Source organism: Aptenodytes forsteri, unplaced genomic scaffold, assembly GCF_000699145.1.
Source record: "Aptenodytes forsteri isolate BGI_AS27 unplaced genomic scaffold, ASM69914v1 Scaffold35, whole genome shotgun sequence".
In the NCBI taxonomy this organism is placed as follows: Eukaryota; Metazoa; Chordata; class Aves; order Sphenisciformes; family Spheniscidae; genus Aptenodytes; species Aptenodytes forsteri.
Window position 1 is genome coordinate 2,212,813 of NW_008795334.1, and position 21,193 is coordinate 2,234,005.

At 37.2% G+C, this 21,193-nt stretch overlaps 1 protein-coding gene across 1 annotated transcript in view; it reads right to left on the bottom strand.

The window, feature by feature from the left end:
• The window catches only part of N4BP2 (NEDD4 binding protein 2), a 38,104-nt gene that overhangs the window by 10,949 nt on the left and 5,962 nt on the right, over nt 1-21,193 (bottom strand). Inside the window, exons 3-15 of the mRNA XM_009280140.1 lie at nt 20,371-20,711; nt 17,264-18,494; nt 16,315-16,439; nt 15,033-15,121; nt 13,172-13,248; nt 11,188-11,343; nt 7,705-10,019; nt 6,199-6,284; nt 5,433-5,475; nt 4,184-4,428; nt 2,451-2,569; nt 956-1,094; nt 665-850 (exon numbers count right to left, since the gene is read on the bottom strand). Of these exons, the coding sequence (XP_009278415.1) occupies nt 665-850; nt 956-1,094; nt 2,451-2,569; nt 4,184-4,428; nt 5,433-5,475; nt 6,199-6,284; nt 7,705-10,019; nt 11,188-11,343; nt 13,172-13,248; nt 15,033-15,121; nt 16,315-16,439; nt 17,264-18,494; nt 20,371-20,587 (5,028 nt within the window). The 5' untranslated portion in view covers nt 20,588-20,711. The remainder of the gene's footprint in view (nt 1-664; nt 851-955; nt 1,095-2,450; nt 2,570-4,183; nt 4,429-5,432; nt 5,476-6,198; nt 6,285-7,704; nt 10,020-11,187; nt 11,344-13,171; nt 13,249-15,032; nt 15,122-16,314; nt 16,440-17,263; nt 18,495-20,370; nt 20,712-21,193) is intronic.

Below are 21,193 nucleotides of genomic sequence, written 5' to 3' on the forward strand. Positions count from 1 at the left end.
CCATACCTCTCCAGTTTAGAGAGAAGGGTGTTGTGGGGGACCATGTTAAAGGCCTTGCAGAGGTCCAGATAGATGACATCGGTAGCCCTTCCCGTGTCCACTGCTGTAGTCACTCCATCATAGAAGGCCACTAGGTTAGTCAGGCAGGACTTGCCCTTGGTGAAGCCATGCTGGCTGTCTCAAATCACCTCCCTGTCCTCCATGTGCATAGCTTCCAGGAGGATCTGTTTCATGATCTTCCCAGGCACAGAGGTGAGACTGACTGGCCTGTAGTTCCCCGGGTCTTCCTTTTTTCCCTTTTTAAAAACGGGGGTTATGTTTCCCCTTTTCCAGTCAGTGGGAACTTCACCGGACTGCCACACGACTTCTCATACGATGGATAGTGGCTTAGCAACTTCATCCACTAGTTCCTTCAGGACCCGCGGATAGATCTCATTTCATGAGGTCTCGCACTGAATTTGGTTACATTAGCTTCCTGTATCAGTATCATTACTAGTGAAAGGGATTTTACTTGTAAGGTGATTCTCGACATAACGCTTACACAGGGAACAGCAATTGAGCAAATTTATCAACTCTAGTAGGCACAATGTTGTTGTTATCACTTCCAATTCAGTATTTAAGTACCTCTCTAAATTCAAGCAAAAAGCACAATATTTACATTTACCTGATGTGCATAAAATGCTGCCACAGGCTTCATACCCATGCGATAGGCCTCCCCAGCCTTTCTCAAACATTCCTGTCTCTTTTGCTGGTGACAAAAAGCTTCTGCTCTTAAATCATCATATTGTGGATACTCAAAATCTTGAAATACTTCCCTCAAAGGATCATCCTCTTCCTTACTTTTTTTTGCCTGTAGGAATTTGCAACATTGAAGCTAAGTATGCATTGTAGGGTGTTTTCATTAACATAGCTTTGGATATGTTTGTAACTACTATTTAAAAAAAAATAAAAATACCTTCTTCTCCCGGTTCTTTACAGCACTGTAGGAAGAAACAATTTCATTTTGCTGAACACTTTCTTGAGCTATAACTGTTTTTACAGGATCTGCCTCCAGAACACAGTTCAGAAACTGTTCAGTTTGTTCTAAAGAGTAGCTGTAAAGAATAAGTAAAATCTGTGACTTTACAAATACATTAATAGCTGCTACATTTATTAAAATGCGTATTACAAACCTTGATATTGTTACAGAAATAGATGACAATGGAAATAAAGCACTGGAATGGAATTTTCCACCTTATTACAAAAAGGCTTGCAGACTCACCGTACTGCATTACTGGCATCAACACACATGCAGTCTTGGTTGATTTGGAAATGTAATTGAGGGGCACTTGAATATTAAAAGGACAATGAAATACTGAAGTAAATTGCATCCTACCTTAATCAAACAGAAATTAGTTTAGAAGTAAACACTGCTTTTTGGGCTGGATAAGTTACTTCATCTTAAATCTTCTCTCGTCAGGGTTAGACAGTACAAACTAGTTTAAAACTAGCTAGTTTTCTGAAACCATTATGCAGGAAAATCCTTTTATTTCCAGTCAAGCTTTGTTATTAAATTTAATGAAATAAGAATAAGACATCAGTTGCCATCAGATTTCTAATAAGCCCTCTTTCTTCTTTATTCTTCTTGCTGTTCAGTAAGCAGACAAGAGGAAGACTGATCAAAAGTAAAGATAGATTTTGGGAAAGGCAACACTAGGAAGAGAATTTAGAATGTGAAAAACAAGAGATGGTGAAATGTTAGAGCTGTAGAGATGGATGAAGGACGTATTTTAAACATCCCACAAGGAAAGGTTTTGATAACAAGCTGGACAAGCAGAAAGACTGACAAACAGGCATGCAAATCCATATGTAGAGACAGATATTCAGTTGGCTAAGGATAAAAAAAGAAGTTTCTCTTGAAAAAAAGTTCAGTTCTCAGGAACTTGGATTTAAGAAGGTAACCACATACCCCAGAAATATAATGCAGAAAAGAGAAAGAGAATGTCAGCAGGAAGAGATGGAGACATGGCTCATTCCTTCAGAGCTGCTATAGTAACCCTGAAAGTACTCACAGCTAACATCAGGTGATGTTCCTCCTGGGTGGATGCCATTTTCTGTGAACCCACTATTACCATCCCCACTAATTTATCCCACTTGATTTAAACCTCAGCTTGAGCAAATACACAGTTCCACTGACAGTCAGTCTGACGTCAATAGCCAGAGACATTCTTCTCCCAATGAGAGAAACTGCCTACTCCCCCAAAAACCAAACAAGTCTACGCATAGAGTTTTTATGCCCTTTTTGCTTTTAAGACCAGCTAGTTTTGCCTTTATTTAGATCTACAAAAAGTGTGCTAGTTTGGAAAAACCCATTCTTTAGCAGTATCTTAACTCAATATTTAAGACAGTAACTGTGTACTACAGAGTGTTACTGAGTACCATTTTTACAAAGAACTTTAAAGATTTCTTACTTGTTGTCCTTGAAGACATCCATTAAGAAACTTTGATTAATAGTTGGAAACATCTCAAAAAGTTGCTTCTCCTTTAGTTTAGCGGCACAGTCTTTTCTAGCCATAGAAGGAACACGATTCTACCCAGAAGACAAAGGAAAAATATTACAAGTTTTTTATTAGAACAAAATATAGTAACAGCAAAGCCATTCCAACTTTACCATTATTTGTTAAGATTTAAAAAAATATCTACTCAGTAGGTATGCACCCACAGCAGTGACAACATGCCAGTATCAGCCTGCCACACTGTTTTGATGAGAATAAAGTAGGGACAGGTGAGTCGTATTATACACCACTGCAGTACTCTGCAGTTGTTTGAAGTAACTCAGCTGGAGCTCCCTCATAACTTGGACAAAGCAAACCAAGGATTTTTTAGGAGGAATTTTTAGTTTTGGAATGTATTCCCTGCTAGTCTATCTAGTCCGATGTTGAGCTTGTGTAAAGTCCACCTCTCTACTCTATATTGAGGGCCTGGGGTTGAACCAACATTTTATTATTAAACAGCATAAATAATTTTGTTTTGGTGTATCTGAAGCAGTACTGTAATAAATATTCATATTTGTGAAGTCATGCTAAGAAGAAAACATAATTACAGCCCAGAATAAATCGGACTGATCATTCCAATACTCAGATTAAAAAAAAAAAAAAAAAAAAAAACAAAGCCAAGCTCCATGGATCCAAACTGAAAATAAAGCTGCGGACATCACAGCAGCTTGTTATTATCAGTAAGCCACATACATGCAGTTCAAAGAAAGAATTCACGAGCCATTCTTTCAAAGGACAGGCTAATCCATCCAACTTTCTATACCAGTAGAAACAAAGCTCCTCTTTTTTAGGACAGCTACTTAGCAGAGACAAACATTGGAACAGGCTGCCCAGGGAAGTGGTTGAGTCCCCATCCCTGGAGGTATTTAAAAGACGTGTAGATGAGGCACTTGGGGACATGGTTTAGTGGGCATGGTGGTGTTGGGTCGATGGTTGGACTCGATGATCTTAGAGGTCTTTTCCAACCTCAATGATTCTATGATTCTATGACAATTACAAATAAAAATGCCTGTTCAGAACAACTGCCGGGCAGCAGAGGGCAGTATTATGCACACGCCAACCAGACAGGGTATGGGAACTGTGTGGAAGATACAGTATTGATAAAAGTCTTTTAAAAAATCACTATTTTCTGACAAGTGGGTACAAAAACCTCTTTGAGATTAACCTCAAGTACTTCTTTTAATGTGTCATCTGTTAGGAATGTTGTGGGTTCTCCTTACAAAAAATATTAACATCAATTCAATCCACTTATAAACAAACAAGGCATGGAGCTAATTAAGAACTTTTTTTGATATCGCTTTCCCAATAAAAAGTGTGGGAAATCACACTGATCTTCGTTTTTAGGTGAGCAATCCAAAAAACAATTCAACCGAACACAAATGCTAACCTGTATAGTGAAATGCACCATGATCTGTTTGTGAAACAATCAAAATACCACATTTTAAAATGAGATTTATATTTTTAAAACAGAAACATCTACCACAAGCAAACTCCTGTATCACAGTAATCAACAATACTAATTGGCATGCATTAGTCTCATGAATTCAGGCTGTAATCAGCAGCACAAAGATGAGTCACCAGGTAAGATATATTCTGCTTCATTAATAGTAACTAATTTAAACTGCATAAAAAACTGGTGCTATCCATACCAGGTCCTGTTTCTCCTGCATAGCTATTTCTTCGGAAATTATTTGCCTGAGAGAAACTTTCTGAATCTGAGCATTCCAGTGATCCATAAAAGGAAAAACGTCTGATGTTGCTGGTTTTTTAGTCTGTATGTCATTAGATGAGCCTGAAACCCAGCTCGTTTTTTTCTTCTGTATTTTACTGTCTGCATTCTGAGATAACAGCATTTCTGAGTCATCTGTATCTATCTGCTGAATCACAGTAGGACCTTCAAAAGCAATAAAAATGGTGACAAATAAAACAATTATTAGCTTATTTATACAAGCAAAGCCAAAATAATTAAGGTAAGTTTTTCAACCTAGATGGTTTAGGTTTTGTTAAAACAATATTATTAATGCTAAAACAGAAAACAACAAATTGTTTTCACCTTCCTCACTTGTATTTTCCAAAGAATGTCTGATCATCTTTATCTATTTTGTAAAACAAAAGCAAAACCATCAGACTCCCTCACCAAATTTTCATGCCAAAATTTCGTGCCAAGACATATTTACAGCTGTAAACTACCTTGCACATACGTTAAGTGGGGAGGTTTGTTTGCTTTTATAAGAGAATTATTGACTCGTGTTTACACGTTTACCTGCCTTTCCTCTACAACTTAAGGACAGATGCTTAACAATCTGGTTTTACACTTCTACGTGTTAATGCTAAGAGCACTGTTTGGCCATTCGAGTGGAGAGTTTGCACCCACATTGCAATCGAAGTCTTCACCCAGGTCCCATGCAAGAGCAGTGGGGTTCTGCTGTAGAGGGACATTTCTTCTGGGAGCTGAATGAAAACTAGATTGCTAGAGATTTTAATACTTTTTGAGCAAGGACATACATCCTCCTGCTACAATCAATTCCTCTGACAAGGACAACAACATGTGAATGTTGTATTCCTGACCTCCTTCCCTCACCTGCAGAAATCTTATTCTGCTAGTAATTCTCTGGCCGCACTTTTTCTTGCTGCAGAGATTACAGAAGTCCTACTGAACAGACAGAGCGTCTCTTTAAGTTCTCTGAAGTACACAAATGATAGGCTTTTTGCTTGTATCTACCTGGGACTAGTGATTCTGCTTATAATTAACTTATTTTTCCCCACACACCTCCGTAAGAAAATGGTAAACAGAACCAAGGGCTTAGCTTAATAAATGAATCCATCATTTTTCAATAGACAGAATATTTGCAACCTTACTGAAGTATTTTTTACAATTAAGAGAAATACGTAACATACCTTCTGCAAACAACTTACATGATTCATCTCTCCTCTGACGCTTCTAAATAAAAATAGTAAAACCATGAATAAGTAAGGTATAAATTTTGCAGTGAAGCTTCGCAAGTGTTAGCTTCTAAGTAAACCAGCTTCAAAATAATGTCTCACAGTATTACTCAAAGATTGGATATTTTAAAAGAAATATATTTAAGAAAAAATAATTACGAAGTGAAGTTTGATAGAACTCTATCTTTCCAAACACATGAAACTAGAGGAACATGCCCCACTGCTAAGATTTCATAACCTTAATTAAATAAACCAAACAAAAATTTTGCCAAAAAGCATTCCAAGTTTCATAAGGCTATGAAGGAACGGAGGTTAGAGAACTCTTCTCAATTAATGTACACAGAGATGTTTTGTATACATAATTATTCATAAAATAACTCTTCTTACATGTCAAAAAGCCAGTAATGATTTTTGGCCAGTGGAATTTTTGATCAATCTTGTAGTGAAATTGGGCATTATGATCATTCTTTTTTAAGAATCTTGGTTTCGTGATGAGGCACTCATGACATGCAGTTTCTTCATCTTTTAACCTGTCTTTCAACAACTCTGATGATTATGACATGCTGATATACTCCACATATTTTACAAACTACTATTGTATTTTATCATTGTTCTTGCAAAGATACTTATATCTTACACATTTAGACCAACACATAAGGAGACAAATGGTCTGCAAAGCGCAAGCATGCCATACCATATCATAAGCAAGAAATCTACTAACCAGAATAGATTCTTTCCATTTTTCATGAATCACTCTTGCCAAATTCATATCAATATGAACCACACAATCCTCAACAGTTAGTGATCCTTATGGAAGAAAGAAAATACATTCATTAAAGCATTCTATAAAAATTGTTCTAAGCAATTAAAGTACAGTAGCCTAGACTTACTAATTTGAATTCCGGAGATTCTGCACAAACTTATTCCTGGAAAAAAATTCAGCAACTGCCAAGTTAAAAAAAAAAAAAAAAGCCACACAGAATTCATCATCTGGTGTTCAAAAACTCAGAAAGGGTAGGAAAAACAAGTTAACATTAATTGTAGCTTGTTGAAATATGACTACCTGAACAACTACATTTTTCCTCCTTTTTTCCATTTTTCTAGCAGAACCTCCTTTGACAAAGCCCCTGTTAATTTACAACCACAGTTTCATTTGTGAAACTGTGATTCCTCCTATTTTATTGCAATCCACAGGCAACTGCTTTTATGTAACACAACATACTCGCCACTGCCCAACAGCAGTCACATCCCTCCTTTCAAACACACAGACTCAGAGAAGCAAACTCCAAGTATCCCCTCTAACTCTAAAGGAAACAGCAGGAATTATCATGGTATCATAATGATACAGCTTTTCCCTAAAAGATCTTTCTGATACTGTTTCTCACCCTTTCAAAAATAAAATGGCAAGAAGTACATATATATATCAAATAAAAAGGCAGGGCATATTTCAGACACAATAAAACACCTTTCTGCTATCAAAAACAAACGGGGTTTTTTTTTGGAGGAGGTAGGCATGGAAGGCAAAGAGGCCAGCAGTCAAACCCACCAATAAATCAGGCATCCAGGGTTTCACATCAAGTAATCTTCAGGAGAAAAGATGAAAAAGAAAAAAAAAAAAGAAAAGGAAAAAAGAGAGACAACAAACAAGCCATATATTCCTTGTGTTTTCTTTTCTTCCTTTTTCTATCAGTCTTTAACTTTTGTGATGCATGTTCAAGCTGCTTATGGCTTCCTTCATCATAGTCTCTCAGCAGACTAGCCTGTTTTCATCTTTTAAGTACAGCCGCACTTTATCTTCTCTCTAAACCATTCATTTTCTCCTTCCGCAATTTAACTGATGCCTAAAGCTTTCTTTTTCTTTTTTCCTAACCAGTCATAATTTGCATTTTCTTCATCATCTTAATATCCCTTCAGAGTCTGAATATAGGCTCAAAGGCCTGTTCCTCAAAATGCAAATAAGCCAACATATTTTCTTATGCTTTTAAAGTACACGCATATACAGAAAGATAAAGGCAGAAGGTAGCACTACTGCATTTATATTTTTTGCCATGCTTAGTTCAGTTCCATTTTTGGATTAACAAAAGCAAACAACAATATCACGAGGAATTGTGCAAATCTGTTCCCTAAAAATCAAGCATGAAGGGAAAAAAGCACAGGCAAAGGAAGAAAAGTTTTCTTACCCAAACTGAATTTTTTCATAAAAATATGGATATAATTATGCCCATACCTGCATCAATGCCAACAGGCCCAAATATTTCTTTCAGTTGGAGTGCCAGTTCAGGAGGTAATGTTAGTTCTAGGCAATCTATATTGAAGGCTTCACGTGATGTTGGTATAGGGCTTTGTATCTTGGCTTTAGTTTCATCCCAGCTTGGAGTTTCAATTTCTTCTTTACCACATATCTCCCTGGAACTCCCCTGGGTTTCTTTATCACTCCTAGGACTCACCAGAGGTACATGATCCATTTCCAGTAACAAAGCAGTCACTTTGGAATTCTCTGCATTGCTTTCTGAAGGGTTACTGTCACTTTCGTTATTTAATTCAAATTTCAAATTGGTAGAAGTTGTGTTAGGACCATGAGGCAAAGTCATGGGCATACATAAACCTGCATCAAGTTGTGAGACTGATGGCTTATTTATAGTTTCTTCAACAGGACTCTCAGACTCTATCTTCTGCTTTCCTGAAACGGATGGCTCAATGATACCTGCTGCTGAGCTGCCTGCATCAGTTCTAAGGGCTGCATCTCCAGAATTCTTCAGTTCCGACGAATCATTCAATGAGGTAGCAGTCAACAAGTCAGACACATCAGCATCTGTCACAGTTGACTTGGTAGCCCTACTTTCTGCAATGCTGAGTGATGAGTTCTTGTCTTCTGAAGGCTCAGAGATATCACCAGCCCCAATTATTTGTGGCATTTGTTTGCAGTCTTTGAGATTCTCACCATAGTTTGTACTTGCCTTGAAATCAAGGTCTGCAACAACTGGCTCAGCTTCTCTTACTTGAAAGCATTCAGTATCAACATCTTTGCATAACTTTTCATCAGAGTCTAACAGCAGACCTGTGGCCCAGTCTATATCTTTGTTACATCTTTCATACAGATCTTTCAGAGCTTCAAATGAAACAGACTCAAAGAGCTTACATAGCATATTTAGCTTTTCAGACTCATCAATACTGATAAGTTCACTTTCTTCCACAAGTGTACTTTTATCATACATAACTCGATAGGGTACTTTTTCCTGAGAATCTGAGGCATTATCTACATCTTTGGGTTTGAAGCCGTCTAGTCTGCCATGCAATACTTTGGTAGTCTCAGGAAAAAGCATTTTCTTTTCTAACCTCCACAGGACAGCAAAGTCCTGTGATTCAGTCTGTGAATGGCTATTTTTTTGTCTATGTGAGCATGTGTCATGTTTCTCTTCTGCTGCATTAAGCATAGACAAGTGCTCCTCTTCTTTGGGATGGAGCAAATTGTTGTTTGTAAAAGTGAGGGCTAATTTGTGATGTTTCCTTATTCTCTTATTTTGCTGGGGTTTTTTCTCACCTACTGTTTCACTAGCTACTGTTTCAGGTTCGTGCATATGCAAACTCTTTGTATCTGGTTGCTCCGCAGTGTTCACAGGTGTCCCACGAAGCACATCTACAGTCTCAAGAGCATTTCTATTAATGTCACCTTCAGTATTTCTACCTTCATCGGACTGATTTAGACTTGTCTTTCTCATTCTCCTTGATCTTTGTTGTCTCTGTTCTAATGAACCTGAGACAGGCCAATGTCCTATCATTTGCAATTCTGGTGTGACTTTATCTGAACTAACAGAGGAACAGCTAGAGGCTAGATTTTCTTCCTCACGTCCTTTTTCAACAGTACAGGTCCCAGGCAGGCCCGTTTGCTCTTTACCTAACTCGGGATGCTGCTGACTGGGAGTTTTACCTTCTGTATCGCTCTTCAGAGAAGACTTTTCTAGTCTTCTAGCTCTTTTGACTCTTTGTCCCATTGTTTGTTCTATAGGCCAGTCACCCAGAAAGTTCAGTAGTTCTGGTTTTCCTGACATGTCAAAAGCTGAACGGCTTGGTTCCACTACGTTTCTACTTTGTGTTGATTTTGGCTCTGTACGTATTTCGCCAGATTGTTCAACTTCAGTTTGAACTTTGAGAATGTTGTTATCACAGTGTTCCTCAACTCCTCCTGTATGCAAGCACACAGTCTCTTCAGTCATGGTCACATCAACCTCATCCATATCTGTTTCAGTATTTTTTTCTACTTTTTCTCCCTTTTCTTCTTTCTTCTCCAAGGACAGTTCTTTTTCTACACAATCTGATAAATAAACATCCAAGTCATCTTGAACAGTACTGTTCTCAGAATTGTGTTCCACTGAGATATCTTCCATTTCTTTTTCCTCTTTCTGAAAACGTTCAGGATCACAGTTACTCTCTAATGTTAGAGAAGTACTGGGAAAAGTTTTATCGTCTTCAGCTAATTCAAGAGGCTCCACATCAGAAGCAAAAGGTTTTTCTTCCTTTACACCAGAATGTGCCTCTCTCTTTCTGAAAGACAAATTGGAATGAAAGATAAACCCATTTCAAACCTTCTTTAAGCACTTGTCCACATTTTTAATTTTGTCTTGACTATTTAATATTTTCAAATTACAGACCAGAAACCACCTTTTAGGACACTAATCATCCAGCTGAGGAACTCTAGTGAGAGGAAAACAAATTTAAGATGACTTAGTCCTAACCTCAACACTCCTTTATAAAAAAGAAGCAGCTAAGCAAAGCAGAACTTTCCTTGGTAAGTATCCCTTTTTTACTTCAGCATGGGGCTAAGAACACTTTCTCAGGAGTCTATTTTCCCCCATTCCCAGCATTCAGTCATGCACTGAAGCACTCTGCTGCCAGACATTTCCTCCTTCAGATCAGCAAACCTGGTAAATATGCTCTTATTTAATGACTGTTGCTCTTTCCTGATGGCTCAATGCTAAAGAAAGTCTAGAAGTTAACTAGGAGAGGATGTGCCATTTCTTGTCATACCATTTTTCACAATCAACTACATTCCATTAATTATCAGTGCCCACTTCATTTCAAATACATTAAGCATGCAAAAAACAAATGAAATAATAACTACAATAAAATCTGATTTCCTATGCATTGTTATAATGCATATACAACATTATTCAGATTAGCCACTACAAAATAGTAGTGTATACAACCAACACAAATGCAGACAAGTCTAAATTAAATATACTCAAGAGCAAGTAGATAACTCATTACTACTGCACGAAGAATCCACGTTCTACCACAAAGACATCATCTAATACCAAAACACAGACTCAGAAACAGTAATTTGCTCGTATTTGGGACTACATTCTTCTGAAAACCATTTTATAGATTTTAAGTGTTTTGTATCTACAACATACATCCAAGAGCACATTTCTAAGATAAGAGAAAGTCAGTCAAGATTGGCTCATTGAAAAGTAACACACAGCCATACTGGGAGGTTTTCAAAAAGCATCGGAAAGTCGACTAGACCCCTTGACTGCTCATTTCTAGAAATCCTGAAATTCTTAAAAATTAAGAAAACTATGTAGTGTATTTATTATTTAACTGATTGTTTTAATGCATGCACTGTTGAACAGCATTATCCAGGTTCCGTTGCTATGAAGTTTGCATTTTTAACCTTTTATTTGAGACTACAAAGCTAGTAAAAGAATCTAACCTATGGCTTTCCTCCTGACAAGGATCTTCACTCCATCCAGCAGCTTCTGATTTGTCTGGGACTGAAGAATCCAATATTGAACTAACAGTAAGGCAGCGTTCATACCGTTCCAACATTCTTTTGATCTTTTCTTTAGATACACCATGAATGTTTCGCCTACAAATTAAAAAAAAGAAACATTTCAGATTTGTATATTACAATGACAGAAGAGAATAATTTAATAATAATTTAATGATAGTAAGTTTACAGCAAGACTAACCAGAGCATTCAGGGGGCCAGGGCAAAAGCTGTGAAACAGCAATTCTTTCTGTATCAGTGCACTAAGGCATTCCAAACAGGGAATCTCAGACAAATCGCGGCTCCACTTGACTTCTCCACCCCACCTGGTGGCCCTGTTGTGCAAGAGGATGTTTTGCCTAATACTAAAATCTAAAACTGTACCAATAATGCATCTTCTTCAAACAAGTATCAGAAACACACCATATCAGATCCTGACAGCGATGCAGGATATCAAACTGGGTACAGAAAATTTCTGAATTCAGTCTTCCTTCTCTGGTTTTGCTAAACTAAGAACTCCTTGAGTCTTGAGGAAAACCTATTCACCTATTATTCTGGACACCCTCTGACTAGGAATTTTCACTGACTCTGTTAAACACCAACTAGCAATGTGCTCTGCAGCAGTTCCACCCAGAACAAGTGAATCCTGCCAAAGATGGCAAAACAGAAATTGAAGGTACAGGAGAAAATGTGTAAGTTCTATTTCAGGAAAGAAAATAATCTTCCTTACCTCGCTTGAAAAGTGGCCAACCTTAAGCTAAGCATGCAAATTCAGATGACAACAGATATTATGAAATCACAAAATAATTTACATTGAAAGGAACCTCTGGAGGTCACATAGTCCAGCCTCCTACTCAGAGGAGGTACAGCTAGATCAGGTTGTACAGAGCTTTGTCTTGTCAAATTCTGAATAGCCCTAATGACTGAAAGTCTACAAACTCTCTGGGCAGCCTCTTTCAGTGCCTGACCATCCTTTCAAAGAAAAGGTTTGGGTTTTTTTCTTTTATGTAATCAAAATTTCCCAAGTTCCAACTTGCTTATGTTTGTTTTGTCCTATCCGTGCACAATTCTCAGAAGAGATCTTTTTAGTCTTCTCTATAACCTCCCAAAACGTAGCTGAAGACAACAATACGATTCTTCCTTTCTTCTTAAGGCTGAACAAACTACTCTTGCTCAATTCAGTATCATCTGCAAATCTGCTGAGAGTGCACTCTGTCCCAACATCCAAGTCATAAAAAGGACATTAAATAGTAGTGGCCCTACTATTCATCCTAGAGGGATATCAGCCTCCTCTTGGACTTTGAACCACTACTGATCAAACCCTTTGAACCTGGCATCCAGCCAATCTTCTAGCTACTTTATTATTCACTTACACAGGGTTTACGACTTGCCTATTTTGGCTCTAAGTAATGGCTTGATGACTCTGTAGAAGGTCCTGCTAAAGAAGAGGTAAACAACAATGGTGATGCACATGGGTTTGTCCCTCTCAGGCCATGAGGTGCTGATTGCCTTAAACTCAGTGACAGCAGAAACATTTCAAGTAAGGCAACAGACCAGCCAGATGCAAAAACAGCCCCAAACTGACATCATTTTTGCAACCTCAGGAACCCAAAGGAGCAGTCACTGTACCTTAAATGCAAAAGAACTGCAATCATGAAAACATTACATAATATCTATTGCTAATAGTATCTTTTGTATGTGATTAGAACAAAGTGACAGAAAAAAAAAGTCATAGTACATATAAAATCTCACAAAAGTTAATATTGTAGGAAAAAAAAATTAAAAAGCTACTTATTATCGCAAAAATCTTGACTGATATCTTGCTACTTCACCACCCACTGTACTAAGCGATACCTTTTTAAAAATCATAGTTCATAGACTGTGAAAGATATACAATCTAATATGAAATTTTCCTTTACATTCTTACCTTTCAAGTTCTTTTGGTTTAAACTTCCACCAAGTGTCTGGTTCTCGGAACATGACTTTGTATTTGAACTGCTGAGCCTGAATAAAACAGATATAAAACAGAACAAGCAACATCACCCATTTCTTATTTCTATGAAAAAGCACACAACATGTATAGCCCGCTTCTTTAAAGATGTTTTTTGTATTTTTTGAAACCAATTAAACATTTGGAATAACGTACTTTTGTTCAGTGTTTCACTTCTGATGATATAAATGGAGATTTTTAAAAACATGTATATGCATCTCTTACTGCAAAATTAAATGTGTGCCATGATCACAGGAAAAAAAAAAAAATCACTGTTTTCTTTCATCCCTTTAAATGTTCTACCTCCTCTGAGTCAAGACTGCAGAACATCTCCTCCTTCCAGGTATAGTATGCACATGTCTACACAGCCTCTCCAAGACAAAGAGCTCACTGCTTACATTCAGAGCTGACCAGATGTGAGCCAGTTCCAAAACAAGCAATTCAGTTACATTAACACAGCTATTGTGGACAGCCTTTCTGCCATGTGGGAAACCTGAGTGGGCTGCAAGTAAATGGTCCTTATATGGTCTAGTCTCATCATGACAGAAAAGGAGCCCAAAGTCTGATCAGGACAAACACTGTGAGTACTGTGCCATTTCTCCCCGTTCCTGTTTTCAGAAAAAATTCTTATCACCTTACCAAACCCTGCACTTCGTAGAAGAACTTTTGTTGTATCTTTATTTCAGTATACAGCAAAATCAAGGACTTAATTTATGAAATTAATCTGACAATTGTTAATAAATGCAAGGATAATAAAATAAAAAATTTATTAATAAAAATGATCTGTGTTAAGTCCCACTGCTCACTAATCCATTACCACACGCAGCATATGTAGACTATCTGCTCAAAAGCTGTCAGTTCTATACACTAGACTCTCTGATGTGTTTCTATACCATGGTAGGAGAAATCCCAGATCTACTTTATAATATTCCTTCCAATATATTATTTCTGTTAATCAGAATGCATTTTATAAAATAATGCAGTTCTGTAAGCATAAATAAATAATTAAAACTACCAACTAAAATGATGAATGATCAACAGCAAAGTAAGACCTAGAGTCTAAAAGTGCTGATGCCCATCTAGAAATGATTAAGCAAAAAGGTGAGAAGCTCCAGAAAACTGGAGTATGAGAAACCTATAACAGAGTTCACCAAGTTATTTAAATCATTAAACATAACTTCAGAATTTAAATGTAGATTGCATTTACTTAGTACTAAATAAAAGCTGGTCACTTTTAGTCACTAAATAAAAGCACTACACTACTAACATAAAATAGTGCAGGTGCATTATTTTGATTACATCACTTCAATAAAAATTATTAAGTAAATCTGCATAACTTCAAGCAAGCTAGCAACATTTGATAAGTCTAGCCCTCCAACTCATCAGCTGGTATCTGCCTCTATGTCATATTTAGGATGAAACTAAGACTGAGTTTTCAAGTTTCATGAAGCATCAAACATCACTCATTAATTAGTACTGATTATATTTTAAAAGTAGCTTATAATTTTACTGATCATATAAAAGAGGAACAGAATTCAGTTTCCTCAACAATATTTATTTTTGCTCCCAAGTGCAAAGCACTTGGCTTTGTCACCTGGAAACTAGGCCAGGTCAATACTCAGATGTGCACAGAGTATGACACTGGTAATATGATTCCATGTAACACTTTTTTTTTTTGACTCCAGACTTCCGTCTGGAATAACAGCTAGACTGAGAAAGACAATCTCATTTTAAAACATATGTTGTTGCCATGCTGGTCAATAATCCCTTTTCACGTTGATCAAATTGTAATACTAACCAAAGTAACATAAGGCTTCATCTCCCATGCTTGTATGTTTGTGTTGTCTATTATTATAGGAGAGATTCTCATTTCAAATGCTTCTTTGGCTGAAAGACACACATGTACAAAAGAATGTGATATAGTTAATTACGTTATAATAGGGTGGACACGTAACATTTATACTAATTCTCTAAATTTGTAGTATTTTTTAAAGTAGATAATCCATAACGATTAACCACTGTGTAAACTCTTACCACAGCTTGATCTGTTTCAAGGCCCACTTTTATTTTAGAAATTCCCCCCTCACATGTAAAGCTACTGAGATATGGCATTATTCTTTTGAATTAATGTATGTATGATAATCAAGGAATGAAAATGCAGATGTAAAATGCACCAAGATGACTAATCAACCAGTAAATTAAACTAAAAAAAACTACATGATCACCTTAAAGTGGACTTCTTTGTTGCATACAAAATTCTTGGCTTTATAACAGTCTTAAGATTAGTCCACTCTGTAAACTGTATAAAATATGAAAAATCAAAAGAATTATTGTAATTTAAATACATAGTAATGAAATGTTTAGAATCACTAGCTTTGAGATACAGCACCATGTTTCTGTAGCTAAGTTACAATGCGTCTGAACAATCACAGTTATCGTGGAATCACACACTTCTTACTAACCCATTTCTCCACTGGTTAGAAATTTGACAGTAGAAAAGTGATCATGGTTCAAATTTAGCAAGTACAAGCTTAAAAAGAGTTGTTCTATGGTGAGCTTAGCAGGAGCCACTACCAAAAAATACACCGATTATGGGAAAAAAAAAAATCATTGATTCTGTCTTGCTCTTATAATTTTGTTTTAAATTTGCCAACACTTTAGTGCTCAGGACAAAAAATAATCAAGAACAGGAAAATATCTGTGTAACTGTTATTTGTAGCAACATCGTCATTACTTACTGCATATGCATATATAATGGCTCATCTCAGAAGAAATATTTCTGGGAGATGGTACAGATTACCACTCCAGAAATGGGACACAACCCATAATACATACCATGACAAAATCTGAGGACAATCTTTTCACAAAGACACTGGCATTTTTAATTGCAAAACACACAACGGACAGATGACTGCTGAGTTTGTGCTCATATTCTTTTTCCACACACATATTAAAAAATACTTCTATGATGGGATAAATGCTTGTCCTGTGACACAGGCATTACAAGACAGGCAGCTTTTTAAACAGCACACAAGCATTGAACTTTAAACAAGCAAGCTAATCCCTTATTTATTTCTCACCTCGTTTCCTGTTCCAGTCATGTGCTTCCCCTAAGCAATCGGGATCATAATGGTATTGTCCATGTTTATAAAAGTAATCATCAGTACTAAGAATGATTCCACCTGGGTTATCCTCAAGCAAAGTCCTGTGAAAGATCAAGAAGTAAATAGCTTTTTCCCCCTTCTCCTCCCCAGCACTGATATTTGCTACCATACATGTATGTATTTAGTTTCTTGCACAAAACCAAGATTATTTGGAATGGAAGCAGCAAATTTAGGTAAGGGGAAAAAAATCACCCTCCAGGCAAAGTATAATAATTTCACTCCGTTTCCAAAGGCTGAGGATATCTAGGGGAAAGAGCTGACAGAGGTTCCCTACAAGTCTCATTTCAAAACAACAAGGGAGGTATTCTTTCATCTACATCTAGTGACATACTTTCACACATACAGTCTTAATTGCACAAAATATTTTAGGTGCTAGCCAAAGGAGTCTAAGCTCAATCTAGGCTTTTGGAGAGTTAGAAAAGAAATCAAGAATTCAACCCAAGAAGCTCCACACGTACTACTTACACAAAAGAAATCCAACAGTGGAAGGGGAATTTTTGCCTTTAAAGAGCTGGCATATTTCCATCCATGTTATTGGAAGGAAACACCCGAAATGAACAGGGACTGAAAGAACACAGCAGATGTAATACTACTGCAATAATCCTCTGCTGACATAAACTCCTTTGGCTAGTGACAGAAGTTAAAGCTAACCCCTCCTATTTCAATTTCCACTAGAGGTCAAGGAGCTGCAAGCAACTCAGCTCTCTGCAATTATTACTACTCATCATGCTGCATGTACCATGTAGCTGGCAATTAGGGTATAAGCATAACTATTTACAAATGTCAGAAAATTGCCTCTGCCTGCACTAAATCCTGTACACAATTAAGCGATTTCTTTTAGAAGCTTACAATATAGATGTTCTACCTTGCCAAATATGATTTTCCTGATCCTGGAACACCTCTGAGAAGAACAAGTACTTGACCTATAAGGTGCATCTTTTTTTTCATCATGTGACAAACAGGTGGCTGCTGTGCTTGCGAGAGGTTCAATTTTGAGTTTCTATCTTGATTTCCCCATACCTTCAGAGAAGAGTTGCTATCCCAGGCATTTGAAACCACTGGAGAGGAAAAAAAGAGTCCTTTTTCCAAAGTCCTATAGTCTGAAACAGGTCTCCACTGCCCTGGACTGACAACCACAGGAGCTACAAAGCTGTGACTTCCACTGGATGGATAAAACACAGGAGCCATAAGATTCCAGTGTTGTTGAGGTTGACATGATAGTGTAGAAAAATTTAAGTTATAACCCTGCTGAGTTTGCTGAAAATCTGCAGGTTTGGGTGTTTTGAAACTGGATGTTTCAAGAGAGACATAGGCCTCTGGAAGAGAAGTGCTCTCATGGCTGTTAAAGGCAGTCACTACCTCTTCGTGCTGTTCCAGGCACCCTGAATTAGGATTTCCAGCGACAGCTACTCCAAGTTCCAGAGGTCTTTGGGAGGACTCACCAGAAGCAGCAGTCACACTTTTTTGATCCAAAACAGTATCTTGTGTCTGTTCAGAATTTCCACGTGATATTTCTCCATTCGATTGTTTATAGACTTCTGAAGCTACATCATGTTGAACACATTTTTCTGACAAATCAGAATCTTCCAATATCTGTGCAAAAGTGTCTGATGCAGCTGGTGAGCTTGTCTGGACACTCAGCTGACTCACTGGTGGCTGAGAACAGCAGAAGTTTTCTAAAACCTCATTATTTGCCCCTGTTTGCTGTGGAAAAAGTAGGACATTGCAACCTGAATCAGATTTTTCCCACTCAGGAAATTCATTAAAGCCATCATGTTCCACAGAGTGTTTATGTACTATTTGGTAATTTGCAGAATTAGGCAATTCATCACTCAAGCTGTAACTCTGAAAGGGATTTTCTATTAAAGAACCCAGTTCTTCAGTCAGCTGCACATCAGGTGGTAGGACCTTTTCTTTTTCTTCTTCAGAATTACTTTGTTCTGCAGTACTTTCCCCCATTCTTTCATTTGCAACAGATCTTTCCTGATTAACAAGAGCTAGTGATGATGCTACTGAATCAAAACCCAAGGTTTTTGAAGATGCTACTCCTTTGGCGTGGGTGGACAGCTCTAGCAGATAATCCATAGCGTTTTCTACTGTTGAATAAGGTAAAGAGAATAAAGCATGGTCAACTGAACACACACAAGCTGATGTGAATGCAATTTTTTTACTTGAAGGAGTATTTATCACAACTAAAGAGACAACCAAAAGACAGTTCACCAATTCATCTTTTAACACACCTTCTGCAACTCCTTGATCTGTTCCTCATTAGAGGTAAAGGCAGAACTCAGTACAGACATATGGCAAAATAATAACCGAACAAGCATAAAAATTACTAAGGAAATAGTGTCTAAAAATTATTAAGTTTAACTGGAAAAAAATCAGAACTCAGCGTTTAAATGGATACTCGTTTCTAACCTATTTCATATAGGCGAAATAGTGTAAAATGAACTGAAAAACACTACTGGACTAAAGAAATAAAAGTATGCAAAATACGTTCGTTATGGCTAGGCCCAACAGAAAATGTCACACCTAATATAGTCTGAAAAATCCAGTATCTGCGTTAATTCTTTGTAAAGCTACTAAATGGAGTATAGGTTGCCTGTGATCAACATGAACAAAATGAAAACCTGGCACAAGTATCATCTGAGCGCTAAAGCTATGTTTCTGTTTTCCTGAAAGACAGTGTAGCAAAAAGTCTAAGTCCATTGAAGTGCAACTATTTCTGCACACGTTAAATAAAATCTTCCTTGTCCTTCGATCTTCTCTACTATATGAGAGCAACTTATTATTACCTATATGAAAAGATGCTAATCTTTCAATTTTTAAACTATTATTAATAGTACAACACAATAATGAACTCAGCGTGTTTACTGAATTCTCCAATAAGCTTCTAGATAAATCTGTTATTTTGATAAAGGTAAATCTTGTTGAGTTAAAAGCATGAATCAGTATTTCTATCAATTTCAATTTTAAGAGGAATAACAATCATAGCAACAAACATGAGAGAGCTATTAAGTTATAAACTCCATACAATTTATTGCCATAAAAACGGCAATAAAAGGAGTCCTTTTTAATGGCTACCTAGCTTTCATACATATAAAAAAATGCCAAACTCTGCCTTCTTTGCCAATAGTCCTAGAAAAATCTCAGCTAATCACATGTGATCATATGAATACAGATTGATTAAAATGCTCCATATATGACTTATTCCCCTGTCAAATAATTCCTCAGATGCTGCTATCCAGCATCTCATCCATTACTTTTATTATAAGCAAATGAACTTGTATATAGAAGAATTTCAAAACCACAAAAGCTTTGGAAGGACAGGGCATAGACATGAAAACAATCTGTCAGGAGAGGTGGGTATGTAGCTTGGCAGAATACAGGGGTAGAAACACAGTCCAAGCGAGGCTGCAGAGAATTCAACATGACAAACACAATTTATCCTGCAAAAACTAATCCTCAGTGGAGATGACAAGACAACAGTGCAAAATAGAAAGTAGAACAAAAGCTCAATTCAAGTATTTAAGGAAAAGCAAATGCTGCCAGGACTGCAAACGGTGTACTATTGTCTTAAAAAATTGTGATCTAGAACATAAAATACCTCTCCTGCAAGAAACAGTTTATGCATCTAGCAGATATGGCACAAGAACTAATTGGAAAAAACAGATTCTCCTCACAACTCTACAACCGCCTGCTCTGTGTCACAGAACACGCCACTTAAACTGTACCTCCATTTGTGGAGCACACTGCTACTGCAAATTACCAGCCTCACAGAAACGTTGTCAAACTTGGAGAATCTTGCATGGAAAGAGCTATAAAATTTCAAAATATTATGACTCACCTACACATTAAAAGCTGAACTCACAAATACACTTGCAACACCCACACCAACTTTTCTGGAGTCACCCTAGTTAAGAGCTGTCTGTGTATGGAACAAAACTGTAATGCCAACTGTACATTATTTACCTTTAAAATCACATTCAGACAGAACCATATAAACCACACTAGGATCTAGGTCAGAAAACATTTCTGACATGCTGTTGAAGAGCTCTTCCTTACTGACACTATGCACTGCTGGTGACACTGAGCAGCTTGGGTCCCCTTGGGATACAGCAACAGCAGTTCTGTCAGAATTGCCATTCTTCCAAGTAGGACTCCCACCAGTTTTCCTTCTCCGTGGCATTTTGTTTTCTAAAAATCAGCTTGCTTTTCGTTTTAGTTTGTTCACATGAGGCTGATAGCACCAAGCTCAGAAATCACAAAAAAAACCTCTCGTATCTGGGATACGCATAACAGAAATAGCAGACCTGGAAAAAAAGAGAACAGAGAAATTTTAGGAAAATACACAGTCACATTTCCATGTCTCCTATTTAGATAGCTAAAAGATAAAAAAAATACATAAGCATCCAGGAAGGCATTTTCTAGAAGGCTGCCTTTCTTCTTTTCAAATGGCTGACAGCTAAATAGCAGCCTTATTTTCCAACTAACTAGATATTGAATCTGCATCTGGAAGAGAGAACAAATAAAATGGAGTTTAAAAGAAAAATCCAGAAAAGTAAAGGAAGCAATGCAAGGCAGCCAGTTCACAACTATTCCTCTGCTAACACCTACTGACAACAGTTAGCATTATGGAACGCTTATATTCTGTTAAAATTCAGAAATTTTGCTCCTCTTACAAAAGTACTGGAAAACATAACAGACATCTCCAAATCTTCCAGAAGTCCTTCATGACTCCCCCCCCCCCCCCCCCCCCCCCCCCCCCCCCCCCCCCCCCCCCCCCCCCCCCCCC